Here is an 18314-nt window from a genome sequence, read left to right as displayed (position 1 = left end):
ACAGCCGCAGCAGCAGCAACAATAGCAGCAATAGCAGCAGTAGCAGCAGCAGCAGCAATAGCAGCAGCCGCAGCAACAATAGCAGCAGCAGAAGCAGCAATAACAGCATCAGCAGCAATAATAGCCGCAGCAGCAGCAACAATAGCAGCTGCAATAGCAGCAGCCGCAGCAACAGCAGCAATAACAGCATCAGCAGCAATAATAGCCGCAGCAGCAGCAACAATAGCAGCAACAGCAGCAATAATAGCCGCAGCCGCAGCAGCAATAACAGCATCAGCAGCAATAATAGCCACAGCAGCAGCAACAATAGCAGCAGCAGCAGCAACAATAGCAGCAGCAGCAGCAACAATAGTAGCAGCAGCAGCAATAGCAGCAATAGCAGCAATAGCAGCAATAGCAGCAGCAGCAGCAGCAGCAGCAGCAGCAATAACAGCATCAACAGCAATAATAGCCGCAGCAGCAGCAACAATAGCAGCAGCAGCAGCAGCAATAGCAGCAGCAGCAGCAGCAGCAGCAGCAATAGCAGCAGCAGCAGCAGCAATAACAGCATCAGCAGCAATAATAGCCACAGCAGCAGCAGCAACAATAGCAGCAGCAGCAATAACAGCATCAAGTCTCGCAGCAGCAGCAATAGCAGCAGCAGCAGCAGCAATAACAGCATCAGCAGCAATAATAGCCGCAGCAGCAGCAACAATAGCAGCAGCAGCAACAATAGCAGCAGAAGCAGCAATAGCAGCAGCAGCAGCAGCAGCAGCAGCAGCAGCAGCAGCAGCAATAACAGCATCAGCAGCAATAATAGCCGCAGCAGCAGCAACAATAGCAACAGCAGCAGCAGCATCAATAGCAGCAGCAGCAGCAGCAGCAATAACAGCATCAGCAGCAATAATAGCCACAGCAGCAGCAACAATAGCAGCAGCAGCAGCAATAGCAGCAGCAGCAGCAATAGCAGCAATAACAGCATCAGCAGCAATAATAGCAGCAGCAGCAGCAATAACAGCATCAGCAGCAATAATAGCCGCAGCAGCAGCAACAATAGCAGCAGCAGCAGCAGCAATAGCAGCAGCAGCAGCAATAGCAGCAGCAGCAGCAGCAGCAATAACAGCATCAGCAGTAATAATAGCCACAGCAGCAGCAGCAACAATAGCAGCAGCAATAGCAGCAGCCGCAGCAGCAGCAGCAGATGACAGAGCTGGTGGTGGGATCAGTACTAGACCAACCACTGACGGGATCACACACATGACTCTCCTCTCTCTACGTCGCTCTCTCAACGCCCGTGTCTCACCTTATACCACATTAACCCTGCCCTACGCCAGGCGCTGCTGACCTCTCAGTGTGTATGTTAGCGGTGTAGGGGAATATACATGTGTCGGTGCTAGTTTAACCTTCTCCTGAAGCCACCTTAGGGGCCTACAGCAGATATCTTTGTTGATAGAATCTACAAGAGAATTTGCTGTATTGCCATTATAACCGCTCTTCTACTGCAGCAGAGGTTATCACCGCTGCTACTGCTGCTTCTGCTGCTACTGCAGGCTGCTGCAGGCTACTTTGAGTTCTACTGCAGCGATCATGTTTAAAGGTAAGTCAATGAACGGACCAACAGACACCTAACTCATTACTCTCCCTCTTTCCATCTGCACTTTTCCATATCCACACTTTTCCGTCTCCATTTTCCATCGTTTTTCACATTTTCTCTTCCCTTGTTCTCTCTATATTTCTATTCCATTTCCATTGCCTCCTTTTCATCTCCCTATTGCTCCCCTTTTCATCTTTCCATTTCACCTCCATGTTCCAGGACGCGTTCCATCCTCCCTCCCGTCCACTTCCTTTATCTGCATCTCAAAGACTAAGTCGTAAATATTTTATCAACTGTCAAATTATTTTCCTCCCTACAGGTATTATTCATCTATAATAAATGTTATTTACCAAGTCTCGGATTCACGTTTTTCCAGTCAATAACTCAGTAATTCGACTCAAATCAAATTTCATAGTAATTACTCAGTTGAACCATTTTCAAATTTATATAGTTATTTTATTTTATTTTTCAAAATTATTCGTTTTTTCATTTACCGATTTTGAAATTCGATTAGTCAATCGTAATTATCCATTTCGTTAATATTTTGTTTTGCTTTCTATGAATATTTATATTTTAAAATATATTTACGTTCCGGCAGTAATATTTGCAGTAAATGACCACCTGTGTGGATTGCTGCATTATAATTTGAAATTGGATTTGTATTCACGAAATAAGTTAAATGCATTTCATTTAACTGCATTTATGAAGATCTCGTTCCAAAGTAGTCATGTATGACTTGGTAGTCCATGGCCATGACATTAACCTTATACTTGGAGTACATGGGAAATACAAATAGCTGAGGTTTTTTAAATCAGTATCGCAGAAAGACTGTCTACATCCGTACTGTGTTCATGGAGGACTGTATACTCCCACTTGAGGCAAAGGATTGTAGATGAGAAGGTTCTCTCCCCACTCTCTACTTCCTCGGGCCACTGCCGACATGAAACTGGGAAAAAAGTATCATTAACGCATTAGAAAAGCGGCCATGGAGAGATATAGGTGCAAGGAAGGTATGATTGCTACAATTTCAAAACACTTTGCTTCAGATGTACCTTGGCTAACCTGACATTCTGCATTCATTACGGTGCCCCGTGGCCTGGTGGCTAAATCTCTCGCTTCACACAGCGAGTGGAAACATTGGGCATGTTTCTTTACTCCTGTTATCTATGTTCCCCATCAATAAAATGGGTATCTTATAAAATGGGTCGACTGGTGTGGGTCGCATCCTGGGACAAAACTGACCTAATTTGCCGGAAATGCTCTGCGTAATAAGCGGCTTTCTATATAGTAGTATGTCATTGATGTTAGCTAGGCCTGTATACCTTACCTGGAGTCTACCTGGAGGTTATTCCGGGGATCAACGCCCCCGCGGCCCGGTCCACGACCAGGCCTCCCGATGGATCAGGGCTTGATCAATCAGGCTGTTACTGCTGGCCGCATCGTACGAACCACAGCCCGGCTGATCCAGCACTGACTTTAGGTATCTGTCCAGCTCTCTCTTGAAGGCAGCCAGGGGTTTATTGGTAGTTCCCCTTATGCTTGGTGGGAGGCTGTTAAACAGTCTTGGGCCCCGGACACTTATGGTGTTTTCTCTTAGTGTACCAATGGCGCCCCTACTTTTAATGGGGGTATTTTGCATCGCCTGCCCAGTCTTTTACTTTCGTAGGGAGTGATTTCTGTGTGCAGATTCGGGACCATTCCTTCCAGGATTTTCGAAGTGTAGATTATGATATATCACTCCCTCCTGCGTTCCAACGAGTACAAGTCAAGTGCTTCCAAGCGTTCCCAGTAGTTAAGGTGCTTGACAGAACTTATAAGTGCACTCTCTAGATCTGCAATTTCACCTGCTTTGAACGGAGATGTTAATGTACAGCAGTATTCCACCCTAGAGAGAACAAGTGATTTGAAAAGGATCATCATTGTCTTGGCATCCCTCGTTTTGAACGTTCTCATTATCCATCCTATGATTTTCTTTGCACTTGTGATCGTGGCACTGTTGTGATCCTTGAAAGTGAGTTCCTCAGACATTACTACTCCCAGGTCCCTTACATTATTTTTCCGCTCTATTGTATGGCCAGAGTCTGTAGTATACTCTGTTCTAGTTATTATCCCCTCCAGTTTTCCATAACGGAGTAGTTGGAATTTGTCCTCATTGAACATAATATTGTTTTCCGTTGCCCACATGTACTTGTGGAAATAAAGATATTAATATTATTATTGTTTCTAAGCTGAAATAATGTTGGTGATAATTATAGCTGATTTCTGATGGGCATTTGTTTTGGCACAAACAACTTCTGCGGGAAGACTATGCCAGTGTTCACAACTCTGTGATAAAATGCTTACCCATATTCGACGGAGTGCCATGCCATTGTGTCCTGTAATTTTGTCGATTTTGCGCTCCAAAAAGTTTTTCGTGGTTATGTATGTCAAATTAGATTAGTTTCTTTAAGGTTTGCATGAGGTCACTTCGTAGCCTCCGTTTACTAAATGAAACCCCAAGATCATTATAGAGGCGGAGCACTGCGGCAGTTCAACTGGCTCATGCTAGGCAGGTCAACTCACACTCATTCGTGTATTTGTCTAACATGTTTTTAAAACTACTTTAGTTCTCGTTTAATGACATTACTCGGGAGTTTGTTTCACTCATCCACAATTCTGTTTTACCAAACCAGTGCTTCCCTATATCATTTATAAATCTATTTTTATCTAACTTAAACCCATTGTTCTGAGTCCTGTCTTGGTTAGGTATTTTCAGCACGTTATTTATATCATCTTTATTTATTCCTACCTTTTATTGGTATACTTCTGTTATATCCCCCCAAAATGTACTCCTTTCCAGAGAGTGCAAATTCAGTGCCCTCACTCTCTCCTCGTAGGAAAAAATTCTGATGCACGGGATTAACCTCGTCATCATTCTCCGTTTTCTAGTGCATTTATGACCATTCTGCGTGATTTAAATTTTGCTTCCTACGATTTATTTGTTAAAGGTAAGTTTTATTGATCTTTCATGCTTTTGAGTTTGTGAACATCTTTAATGTGAATAGGGGACTAGAAGTGGATGGGCACATTCCAGATGGGTCTGACAAGAGCATTGGAAAGTAGTAATATTGTTTCAGCATTTTTTTTTTTTGTGCTCGAAATTTCTTCCCATGAAGAGTTATATTGGGCCCATGTGGGTCCATGGTATTAATATAGACCTTATGAAGACTCATATTGGGCCAGTGGGTCCATGTCTCTGAGAGCTGTTATGTAGTCTTGTACTGAGCTCCGGTCGATCTCGATCCGTGACCATGACAAAGACCATTTGGAAACATATTGGGCCCTTGTGGGTCTGACCCTGACAAAGACCTTATGGAGTCACTAATGAACAGTTGGTTGTTCATGACCCCGACGGACCTTCTGCAAGGCCTCTTGAGTGCACATGGGGCTGACATTCCAGACTGCTGCCCATGAGAGTGAGTCAGTAGAGAAACAATGTCCTTTTTCCTACTACTGTGGCATGTGCATTCTAGCCTATTCTTAATGTTATTATTGTGATTATTTATTATTATTATTATTATTATTATTGATATGGCTGCCGGTATTGCTATTTTGTAATGTTGAAATTAATATTTTTACTGTTAATAAAATTCTAATTACATCACGAATAGAGAAAGAAAAATAATGAATACAGAGCAACGGATAGACTATAAAACAAACTATGAAACTTACACATAGGTAAATGTATAGTTGATTAGATACATGTGCGGATTATATATTTATCAAGTCACAGAACGGTTCGGGATCGAATCCGTGCAATAGAGTTCTAAAACGGGTGGATTCAAGTCCCAATCGTTTGCAGTTGTGTTATTACGATTTCGTGAGTCGGTGTTACATATTTATCCTTGTATATTTCATGGTTCGTGTTGCAGTCCATCTGTCGCTCTGTGAGTGTATTTGTTATTTTCTCTCTTCCACTACTCGTGACACAAGAGGTAAAGGACAGAAATTCAGAAACGCGGAGGCGTTAACCCCCGAAACCCTCTCCATGTGAGAGATAGACAGACATACTTGGGATCGTTTTCGAGAGTTGTATCCTCTCCGCCATGCTTCAGACTAAGCTTTATCTTATCATGACTCACGAAATCGTAGTAACACGATTGCAAACAAACCAGAGTACGGGTGAAGTTAGAACCCATGGCGAGTGAGTCGTAAAACTCCAGGCCAGAGCGTAAGCCACTGGGCCAGCTGGCTACAATAAGATTCGTCCAACTAAGGTACATTATGTACTCCATAGGGAGGTTAGCTGAGTTCGTCACGGCCACGCTGGCGGGAGATTCATCTGTAAAAACTTGCATTTGTAGGTTGTGCCAACCCCTCTATGGTGTATAAATATGCCTAGTTGTATGAATCTTATAGCCAGCAGGGCAGCAGCAAACAAAAAAAAAATAAGGATAACATGTTAGATAAAAATGTGAGCAAGGAGGCTAGGAACAAACTACACCAGGAGAGTCGGGAGCAGAGGTAATGTGAGGGACGGAGTCGCCGTGGAGGAAGGAGTTACAGTGAAAAGAGTGGAGAGTATGGAGAAAAATAAAAGTTACAGGAGGTGGTGGAGGGGAGATGGGTAGAGTGAAAAATAAAGGGAAAGAAGAGTGAGAAGTAGAGATGAGAATGGAAAGGGAGGAGGGAGTAAGAACTGGAGGGGAAGGAGGGAGTGAGACATGGAGGTAGAAAGGGACGGGGAGCGAGACGTGGAGGTTACAGAGGTAGAAGGAAGAATGAGCAGTGGAGGTTGGAGAGGTGGAAGAAAGAGTGGAAAGGAGAGGTGAAAAGGAGAGTGAGAAGTAGAGATTTGGAGAGGTGGAAGGAAGTGTGAGAACTGGAGGTAGAAGAGGTGGAAGGAAGAGTGAGAACTGGAGGTAGGAGAGGTGGAAGGAAGAGTGAGAACTGGAGGTAGGAAAGGTGGAAGGAAGAGTGAGAACTGGAGGTAGGAGAGGTGGAAGGAAGAGTGAGAACTGGAGGTAGGAGAGGTGGAAGGAAGAGTGAGAACTGGAGGTAGGAGAGGTGGAAGGAAGAGTGAGAACTGGAGGTAGGAGAGGTGGAAGGAAGAGTGAGAAGTAGAGGTTGGAGAAGTGGAGGGGGGAGTGAGAGTGGACACAATAGTGAATATAGAGTTTTTAGTTTTGCATTCGGATAAGCAATTATTCAAACATTGACAGGACATGAATAATCCCAATGAAATTTCACTGTTCTATCTACTACACTTGTTTTATTTTTCACGTATAAATGTACATTTATGTTCGAATAATTGATCAATTAAAGCGGTTACAAAAACAAATAATTCATATACAATTAACAATTTAAATTTACATATATGACTAAAATTTATATTTTTATAATCATTTTAATTATTATTAACTGCAAGGTGAACATTAATTATTATAATTATTATTATTACTATGTATTTGTGTCATTTATACTTATTAGCATTAATAAAATGAATTTTTATTGTATATCGTATAAGTAATGTGCACATTTATAGTATATTGTATGTATTATAAACGTTCGTATATTTTGATGAGAAATAATTATTTGATATGACTGTTTCCACTGCCATTCATACTTTTGGGGGATAAAGTAGGAGATATATACTTTATTTACTGAACTTTCGACTGGTTATCATCATTATCATCGTCGAAGTCGTCGTTATTATTATTATTATTGAGCAGAAGCAGCAGCAGCACAGTAGCAGTAGCAATAACATTATTATTACTTTTATTATTATTATTATTATTAGTAGTAGTAGTAGTAGTAGTAGTAGTAGTAGTACATAAGAACATAAGAGGCAGGTCCAATGCCCCAACCTAGTCAGGTCAGGTCACATTTATCCAAGGAACACGGCAACTGACCTAGTAGTACAAGCTAATTAGGTCCAACTCACACCAACAGCAGTAGTAGTAACAGTAGTAGTAGTAGCAGCAGCAGCAGCATCAGCAGCAGTAGTAGTAACAGTAATGTAGTAGTAGTAGTAGTAGCATTATTATTAGTAGTAGTAACAGTAATAGTAGTAGTAGTAGTAGTAGCAGCAGCAGCAGCAGCAGTAGTAGTAGTAGCAGTAATAGTATTAGTAGTAGTAGCAGCACCACCATCACCACCACCATAGCGATAACAGCATTGGTAGAAGTAATAGTAGTCGTAATTCAATCACTTAAACAAGAAACGATACTTAGCATTAAATATTGTTTTTTTTTTTCCAGCAAGTTTAAAAATTTAAGTAAAGCTGTCTGATCACCTGTTATACGTGGGTGCAGTCATGTGGTAAAACACCACTGTGATGCTAAATCACTTGGATTTAGATCAATTTATAAATGATGTCTAATCATTGGATCAAAAAATCCTTGAATTCAGTCCTTTTTTTTCAGTCATGTAGGAAATTTGGGGATTATGATCTGGAAAATATGGGAATTTATTGGAGATATTTAATTTCTTCTGATGTCTCCATATTTGTTACTGCTGTACTCTAGTGAAGGACTGAAGTCACTCGTGGCGAAACGTTTCATCTGATAAGTTTCCTTGTCCGCATGGACCGATGAAACCTTCTGTTCTACGTCTCTTATGTATTTTCGTCAATAGTTTTGATAAACAGTGACATTACATCATATGGAAGCCTGTAATTTTTTTTTCTTTCAGTAGAACAGAAAAAACAGCCCATGTATACGTGGATTTAGCTTTTTCTCTAAAAAAAATTCAGGAATTACATGGATGTGGCTAGAAAACTCGGGCATCGGTAGGATAATAAATGCAGACCAGCTGGAAACTCGTGTATGTAGCCTACTTGTGACCGGTTTCAAGAGTTATTCTGGTCGACACCCGGCCAACTAGTAACATTTTGTTGAAAATGGTATAAAATACCGACAAGTTGAAGATTAAGACACATGTGCAACAGTTGGGTATCTTTACTGATAAAAGTTTCACCTACACAACAATGGTTATAACTATGACCATAATTTTTGAAAGGGTAGACCGGTAAGCCAGCGGAAGGCCTCGGTCAGATGGCCAAAAGCTCCAACAGCGGGTCATCATCTAAGACCAGCGTCAGGAAATACTTGTCCTGTTTCCTGACTAACGTTACCTAACCTAAGTTTCACCTACACAGTAAGCTTCTTCAGTCAAATACTGATGGATGTAATCAGTCCATCAGCCTTGGAGAAAAAGTATTTGAGGTAATCAGTCCCTCAGCCTGGAGTCGATGTAATCAGTCAGTCAGTCTTTATAAGAATGCAGCATTTGCACGAAGGGACTTATATATTGTTGGACTGGAGGCGCAGCCAGTGGCCACCCATGGCCCTCCAGAATTACAACTACTGATGCCAATAACAAAATCCCCCCAACAAACACAGAATACAACCTCGTTCATATTTGCTAATATACAGGGCCTTAAGCCATCCACCAACAACAAAATACCTTTTATCAGTGGACTTCTAGAGGAGTCTAATGCAATGTTTGCAGCCTTCACAGAGACTCACACAAAAGATCACTTTGACAGTGAAATATGGATAAGTGGTTACAACCTTTTTAGATGCGACAGAAAAAAACAGGCAACAAGGGGGGGTTGGCCTGTATGTCAAAGAGTCCCTTATCTGCACGGAGTTGCTGAACACCACAAATGAGGTAGTTGAAGTTCTATCAATAAAGATCGAGAACCAAAACCTAGTCATTGTGGTTGTATACAAGCCACCAGATGCAACCTCACAACAGTTCAAGGAACAGCTACTGAAAATTGATTACTGTTCGGAAAACCTTCCAGCTCCACCCCCAAACATCTTACTGCTTGGTGATTTCAACCTAAGGCATACAAAATGGAAGAATGTAGCAAATAATGTTATAGCTGAAACAATCCCCGGAGGTAGCGCAGATGAAAGGTCACACACACATTAGCTACTAAGTCTCTGCGAAAAACACACCTTAGGCCAGCAGATAGTGGAGCCAACAAGACTAGAAAACACACTTGACCTTATCTTCACAAATAATGAGGACCTGATAAGAGACATAAGAATATCAAAAACAACTAATTCCGATCACAACCTAATCGAAGTCCAGACGTACATGCATAGGGGTACTGATCAGCAGAATGCATGTACCTGTGAAGGTGTCTTCACAAAATACAACTTCAACAACAAGAACATCAACTGGGACCAGGTAAACCATGTCCTAAACGAAACATGTTGGGAAGATGTCTTAAATGACATGGATCCAAACCAGTGCCTTGAAAGGATCAACTTCCTGGTAGCCGAAGCATGTTCTAGGCATATTCCCCTAAGAAAGAAGAAGAGCAGGAGTAAACTGGAGAGAAAAAGACGCTCCCTCTACAGAAGACGACGAAGAGTCACTGAGCTCCTCAGGAGTGCTAGAATATCTGATACACGAAAGGAGGCGCTGACCAGGGAAGTGGAAACTATCGAACTTAAGCTAAATGACTCTTACAGGAACCAGGAGAGGCAGGAGGAGCTTAAAGCTATTAGTGAAATTGAAAGAAATTCAAAATATTTCTTTTCATATGCCAAAAACAAGGCAAATACCACATCTAGTATCGGGCCTTTACTCAGACAGGATGGGACGTACACAGATGACAACAAGGAAATGAGTGAAATATTGAAATCCCAGTACGACTCTGTGTTTAGTGAACCACTAATCGGTCTGAGGATCGACGACCCAAATGATTTCTTCATGAATGAGCCTCAAAACTCCATAAATGTATGCCAGATTTCCGACATTACCCTAACTCCGATAGATTTCGAAAAAGCCATTGACAACATGCCTATGCACTCAGCCCCGGGCCCAGACTCGTGGAACTCTGTTTTCATTAAGAACTGCAAGAAACCCCTCTCGCGTGCCCTAAGTACACTATGGAGGAGGAGCTTGGACATGGGTGAGATTCCACAGTCACTTAAAACAACGGATATAGCCCCACTCCATAAAGGTGGCAGCAAAGCATTAGCTAAGAACTATAGGCCAATAGCTCTGACGTCCCACATCATAAAAATCTTTGAAAGAGTGCTAAGAAGCAGGATTGCAAATCACCTGGATTCCCAAAATCTGCACAATCCAGGGCAACATGGGTTCAGGGCAGGTCGCTCCTGCCTCTCACAACTACTGGATCACTATGACATGGCCTTGGATGCACTGGAAGAAAATCAGAATGCAGATGTAATATACACAGCCTTTGCAAAAGCATTTGACAAATGCGATCATGGCGTAATAGCCCATAAAATACGTGCTAAAGGAATAACTGGGAAAGTGGGGAGATGGATCTTCAACTTCCTAACAAATCGAACACAAAGAGTAGTGGTCAACAGAGTTAAATCGGAGGCTGCCATAGTGAAGAGCTCTGTTCCACAAGGCACAGTAATCGCCCCCATCTTATTCCTTATCCTCATATCAGACATAAACAGAGATATACACCACAGCACCGTATCATCCTTTGCGGATGATACTAGGATCTGCATGAGGCTGTCATCTGCTGAGGACGCGGTTAACCTCCAAGAAGATATAAACAAAGTTTTCCAGTGGGCAACGGTAAACAATATGATGTTCAATGAGGACAAATTCCAACTACTCCGTTATGGAAAACTGGAGGAGATAATAACTAGAACAGAGTATACTACTGACTCCGGCCATACAATAGAGCGGAAAAATAATGTAAGGGACCTGGGAGTAGTAATGTCTGAGGATCTCACTTAAAAGGATCACAACAGTGCCACGATCGCACGTGCAAAGAAAATGATAGGATGGATAATGAGAACTTTCAAAACGAGAGATGCCAAGCCCATGATGATCCTTTTCAAATCACTTGTTCTCTCTAGGCTAGAATACTGCTGTACATTAACATCTCCATTCAAAGCAGGTGAAATCGCAGATCTAGAGAGTGTACAGAGATCCTTTACTGCACGTATAAGTTCTGTCAAGCACCTTAACTACTGGGAACGCTTGGAAGCACTTGACTTGTACTCGTTGGAACGCAGGAGGGAGAGATATATCATAATCTACACTTGGAAAATCTTGGAAGGAATGGTCCCAAATCTGCACACAGAAATCACTCCCTACGAAAGTAAAAGACTGGGCAGGCGATGCAAAATGCCCCCAATAAAAAGTAGGGGCGCCATTGGTACACTAAGGGAAAACACCATAAGTGTCCGGGGCCCAAAACTGTTTAACAGCCTCCCATCAAGCATTAGGGGAATTGCCAATAAACCCCTGGCTGCCTTCAAGAGAGAGCTGGACAGATACCTAAAGTCAGTGCCGGATCAGCCGGGCTGTGGCTCGTACGTTGGACTGCGTGCGGCCAGCAGTAACAGCCTAGTTGATCAGGCCCTGATCCATCGGGAGGCCTGGTCATGGACCGGGCCGCGGGGGCGTTGATCCCCGGAATAACCTCCAGGTAAATATTGGAGTTGAGGAGGAGGAGGAGGTCCAGGTATTGCAGACAGGAGAGGTGAAGCAGTCGTAGGTGTCACTCTGGACAAGGAATTAATCCCGACCTCCTACGCCTTTGGATCGAACCAGATTATCTCCCATTCCCTCAGGCGCTGTATGACTCCTACAGGTTTAGCGCTCCTCCATGAATATAATAATAACTGCGTTGGATCAAACCAGTTACCTCCCAGTCCCCAGGTGCTGCATGGCCCATACTTATATATGAGGATAATAGTTGTGGTAGAAAGGACACATGAAGGGGGTAGATATAGTAGATGAATGTTGTGAACGGAGTAGATCACATATGGCAGAGTTTGTTAAAACAATAGACGGGATAGAGTAGACAAAAAATGATAGATTTCCAAGATGACGAGCGACGTGGTAGAGTGAATCAAGAGTAAGTGGGTAGATGGCGATGATGGCAGGTAAAGTAGATGAGTAAGACATGTGCAACAGTTAGTCAGTTTTCAGGTTAGGTTACCTGGAGGTTATTCCGGGGATCAACGCCCCCGCGGCCCGGTCCATGACCAGGCCTCCCGATGGATCAGGGCCTGATCAACTAGGCTGTTACTGCTGGCCGCACGCAGTCCGACGTACGAGCCACAGCCCGGCTGATCCGGCACTGACTTTAGGTATCTGTCCAGCTCTCTCTTGAAGGCAGGTAAGGTTCGTCAGGAAACAGGACAGGTGTATCCTGACGCGGGTCTTAAGGCAGATGATGACCCGTCGTTGGAGCTTTTGGTCATTTGACCGAAGCCTTCCGCAGGCTTACCGGTCCGCCGCTTTAAAAATTAGTCACAGTTATAACCATTTGATCTATAGTCAACTTTCAAATAAAGATACCTAACAGGTGTGTCTTGTCTACTTGTGGGTATTGTATACTATCATTACATGATAGGCAATAGAGATAGAGAAGGTGGATAAAAATCTACGTGTTTATGGAGTCGACATCATGGTTGCTTCCCTCAGTGATCCCCACCACAGCTGCTTGCTCCATCTCCACGGTACATTCTCACCTTGGTACGCCCTTTCCACCCCTAAAATACAATAGGGGTTGTATAGGTACTGCAATTTAGGAATATCTCTCTCTCGCTCGCTCTCTGTTTACCATATTTTCCATGCTATAGCGGTTATTTGGTTTTGAATTCGTTTGCAATCTATAACCACGGCTCCATTTTCTGTCACTGCTGCTCTTTCTTCCCCACCCCCGTCCTCCCTCCCTTCCATCCAATGGCACCTATCCCCCTCCCATATTCCAACACCTCCCTCTCTCTCTCTCTCTCTCTCTCCAGCGCCTCCTCTTACCATACCTCCACCACAGGATATATACACCGAGCGGTGTATACATCAGGGATTAAAATATTCTTGACTGGTGAAAATATTACGTGCAACCTTAGTGACCCTAGTGTGGTTGATAGGCTTTAAACCCCATTAACAAGGCAACCAATCACTACCACCAATGGACGTGGTGGCGTGCGGTGAGTGCTACCTACACACACAGACATTGCTGTGTCATCTAGTAGCGTGTGTGCTACCTGCGCCTCTTACCTACGTTAATCGACCGTCTTTCCTATCCTTAGCGGCGCTCACACTCCCTAAACTATCCTCTTCCTGTCGCAAATAGTCACGATAGCTGTGTTTGTCTCATTGTTGAACAGCGTATCCGTGCGACTGAACCTTCACTACCCACCTGCAGGAGGATAGAGTGGGTCACTACTCACCTGCCGGAGGATAGAGTGGGTCACTACCCACCTGCAAGGGGGTAAAGGGGTGTACTTCCCTTCTGCAAGGGGGTAAAGGGGTGTACTTCCCTTCTGCAGGAGGGCAGCACGAACACTCCTGCAGGTGGATAGTGAGATTCGAACGCACGGATTCACAAGGTACCACCTTCCTATAGGAGAGACAGGTAGGGTAGGTAGGTGGAAGGATAAGGAGTATATCAGTTATACCTCCCACCAGGAGAAGTAAAGGGAAAGGGGTACCACCCACCAGGAGAAGGGGAGAGGGGTACCACTCACCAGGAGAGGTAAGGGAAGGGGGTTACCATCCACCAGGAGAGGTAAGGGAAGGGGGTTACCACCCACCAGGAGGTACATAGAGGGCGTAAAGTTACCACCACCATTGTCCTGTTTTTTAAACCCCTTGAACGGTTGGTTTCGTCATCCGCTGCTCCCGTCTCTTTAACCCTCTGCTCTTCTGCCTCCCTAACTCCAGCTCTGCTGGAGCGAAACCTTTTGAGGCTTCCCTAGCTCCTGACCCCATAGACCCCATGAAGTCTCCCAGCTTAGGCTGGAGGTAACCTGGAGGTTATTCCGGGGATCAACGCCCCCGCGGCCCGGTCCATGACCAGGCCTCCCGGTGGATCAGGGCCTGATCAACCAGGCTGTTACTGCTGGCCGCACGCAGTCCAACGTACTAGCCACAGCCCGGCTGATCCGGCACTGACTTTAGGCACCTGACCAGCTCTCTCTTGAAGGCAGCCAGGGGTTTATTGGCAATTCCCCTAATGTTTGATGGGAGGCTGTTGAACAGTCTTGGGCCCCGGACACTTATGGTGACAAATTTATTGATTTTCATGAAAGCCATTCTCAGTGTGATAGAATATAACGAGAAAACATGGTTAGCTTTTGTTCCCGTTATGTAACTATCATGCAGAATAGAATAACAGCACAGTGTTGATGTATATGATTTTGTTAACTTAAAAAACAAAACAAAGTTCTGACTCGTCTCGTATCCGAAAGGATCCGGGTTCGACTTCGGGCAAGGCCGTGGGGGTAATGCTCCCTGGTAACATTAATAGATGTAGAGAAAAGGTTATTCGAGTTCAAGACTTATAAATTCAAGATGAAAGCCAGAATATACTAACACCTGAGAGGGAGGCTGGTGCTTAGGTAAGATTAGGTTAGGTAAGATTTGTCAGGAAACAGGACAAGTATTTTCTGACGCGGGTTTTAGTCATATGATGACCCGCCACTGGAGCTTTTGGTCATCTGACTGAGCCCTTCTGCTGGCTTACCGGTTTACCCCCTTTAAAAATTATGATTATGATTAAAACCACTGCAGCATTTGAGGGGGTGACAACCAGCCCTAAGTCAAACTTCGAGTTCTGACATATGATTTTAAGCAAATTTCTCAGTATAGGTTATTTAGGTTAGGTTATGTGTGGGTCAGTCAGCGTCAGGTGTGGTGCAGACTCGATCCCCCGTTTGTAAATAGCGGTCTGACTGGTCAGTCAGGGCAGTTATCATAAGGACTGAACTTCTTAAACTGCGATGAATTAGAAACATGTACAACACAGTGACTTCATCAGTCCAATACAAAGGAGAATGGTTGGAGACCAGAAGGAGTTTTGAGGTAATCAGTCTGGATTCGACTCCAGGCTGAGGGACTGATTACCTCAGACTCCTCCTGATCTTCACCATTCTTCTTTATATTTGACTGATGAAGTCACTGTGTGGCGAAACTTTCCACAATAAAGACACTCAAGTGTTGCACATGAGTATAATTTATCAACTTGCGGGTCTCTAAACCATTTGTCTACATAATTCAATTATGCTTTATGACTCATACTAAAATTTTCAAACTAGCTTGTACTTGAAGATAATTAAGAAATCTCTTTATAATGATATGGGGGGGGGGGGAATTGTCCCCGGTGAGTCAGGGTAATGAGGAGATAACTGTCAGTAATCCGGTAAACCCCGGCTTTTGGTAGGATTACTTGACCACTCCCACACGTCATTATTGGTTATCTTACCTTCATTAGCTCAGGTAGTTCCTGGTAAATCCCAGAATGCTCTAGCTCATTACACTGTTAATCGCCCCTGTACCCTTGTCCCCAATCTTTCCTTCAAGGGAGAGTACCTGGATGTCAGTGAAGAGCGCTTGATCCAGGTTCTGAATCGACCCCTGTCGGGGTCGGGGACAAATTTCAGCTGCTCCGCTATTGAAAACTTGAGGAAATAAAAGCCAGATCAGAGTATAAAACAAATTCTGTTTTAACAATAGAGCGGAAAACTAATGTGAAGGATTTAGGAATGATAATATCAGAGGATCTTTCTTTCAAAGATCACAACAATGTTATTATCACATCTGCTAGGGAAATGATAGGATGGATAATGAGAACCTTCGAAATAAGGGATACAAAGAAAATGATCCTCTACAAGTCGTTTGCTCTGTCTAGGCTGGAATACTGTTGTACGCTAACAACCCCTTTCAAGGCAGAAGAAATTGCAGATCTGGAGAATATACAGATAACCTTCACTGCACGTATAAGTACAGTACAGCACCTCAAATACTGGGACCGTTTGAAGTCCCTTACCTGTACTCCTTGGAAGGCAGGTGAGAAGGTACATCATAATTTACACATGGAGAATCCTAGTGGGCTAATCCCAAATCTTCACACAGAAATCACTCCCTGCGAAAGCAAAATACTCGGCAAACGGTGCATCGTACCCCTTTTGAAAAGCAGGAGTGCTGTGAGTGCACTGTGTCAGGGGCCAAAGGACTGTTCAACTGCCTTCCGGCATACATAAGGGGGGATTACCAATAGATTCCTGGCTGTCTTCAGCAGGGAACTGAACAGGTAAGTAAAGTCGGTACCTGACCAGCTGGGCTGTAGTTCATACGTTGGATTGCGTGCGGCCAGCAGTAACAGCCTGGTTGATCAGGCTCTGATTCACCTTGAGGCCTGATCATGGACCGGGCCGCGGGGGCGTTGACCCCCGGAACACTATACAGGAGGCATATATATAATACAGGCCCCATGATCATTAAAACCCATATATTGCAACTAATGATGCGAGTGAGTGTACCATCATGTAATAAGAGAGTAATAACATAAGAGGAGAGCTTGGGTGAGTGCAGTGCTCACCTCGTTCACTCAAGCTTAACCCAGTTAGAGAGCCTGTGCGGCTACGCTAATTTCTTTACGAAACTTGTCTGAAGACCTTAGAGAAGTTGAAGCATGAAATTGCAGAGTGTATCACGCTTGACCTCTCATCTAAGAGAACCTCCAAATAGTTCCTCAAGAGAACACGAGAACATAAAAATGAAGGAACACTACAGGAGGCCTACTGGTTCATACTTGCCATGTTCTTCGCAGATATATCCCTCACGCATATTTATCTAGCTTCAAGAAAAAATTAAAGATTTCTTGAAGCTGTTTGAATATTTGTCCTCTACCAGCTCATGTATAATTTCTTTTTTATATCGTGGTGTATTTGCCTGTGTTTGTACGTTCCTCTCCCCTCAAGGGAGGTTCCTTGACGCTAGGGAATTGGGTCTGTGCTCCGGTTCCCTGAATTGAGCCTGAGTACCTTCCCTCCCACATGCGCTGTATAATCCTACGGGTTTAGCGCTCCTCTATGATTATATTAATGTACGTTACTCTGTTGAAGGGGTAATAATAATAATAATAATAATAATAATAATAATAATAATCATCTTTATTTCTACAAGTACATGTACAAGGTATACAGGTCTAGCTGACATCAATGACACTACTATATAAAAAGCCGCTTGTTTTGCAGAGTATTTTGAGCAAATTAGGTTAATTTTGTCCCAGGATGCGACCCACGCCAGTCCACTAACACCCAGGTACCTGTTTTACTGCTAGGTGAACATGGACAGCAGGTGTCTTAAGGAAATACGTCCTAATGTTTCGACGGACCTCAGTGTGTGTGCGTGTCGTAAGAGACTAAAATACAAGAGGCAAGAGCCAGGTTATTCTCTTCCCTGTAAAATGTAAACAAAGCAGAGTACTGTTAACATGCTCAGGTTGCTCTTTGAGGGAGACAGCCGTTGACTCTAAATAAAGATTACAAAAAAGCGTTAGTATGTGCAGTAAATTTGCATACAAATACATGCCTAAGAGTATTTTTACTTGTATGCATAAATTTATGCATTAATTTATTCAAGTGCAGATACAAATTTTCATTTGTTTTGTGTTGAAGTTTGTTGTGGGAGCTAGTGGGGGGTTGTGTTGATGGTAGGTTGGTAGTATTGCGGGGGGAGGGGGGTTGGTAGAGGGTGCTAGTGGAGGGTAGATGGGGTGGGGGATGGGTTTTTAGGGGTAGTGTGGGGCTGGGAGTGGTTGCTGGGGTAGTTAGTGGGGGGTGAGGGATGAGTTAGGACAAACACCACAAGAAGTCTGGATGTGACCTCTGATTTTCCACCTCAGCGATGAGCAAGATTTCACCCCCCACTTCCCCCTGCCCCCCTCCCCACCAACCAACACCCCGCCCATCCACCCATACCCTTCCCACCTACACCCAGTTCCATCACACTC

At 43.7% G+C, this 18314-nt stretch overlaps 1 protein-coding gene across 1 annotated transcript in view; it reads left to right on the top strand.

Annotated features, from left to right (window-relative positions):
- The first annotated feature begins 1221 nt into the window (after window positions 1-1221).
- The window catches only part of LOC128699156 (uncharacterized), a 136738-nt gene continuing 119645 nt past the window's right edge, over window positions 1222-18314 (top strand). Inside the window, exon 1 of the mRNA XM_053791704.2 lies at window positions 1222-1576. Coding sequence (XP_053647679.1) covers window positions 1567-1576 — 10 coding nt within the window. The 5' untranslated portion in view covers window positions 1222-1566. The remainder of the gene's footprint in view (window positions 1577-18314) is intronic.

Source organism: Cherax quadricarinatus, chromosome 54 (assembly GCF_038502225.1).
Source record: "Cherax quadricarinatus isolate ZL_2023a chromosome 54, ASM3850222v1, whole genome shotgun sequence".
Classification (NCBI taxonomy): domain Eukaryota; kingdom Metazoa; phylum Arthropoda; class Malacostraca; order Decapoda; family Parastacidae; genus Cherax; species Cherax quadricarinatus.
Note: the sequence above shows the minus strand (reverse complement) of the source record. Positions and strands in the feature narration are given on the sequence as shown.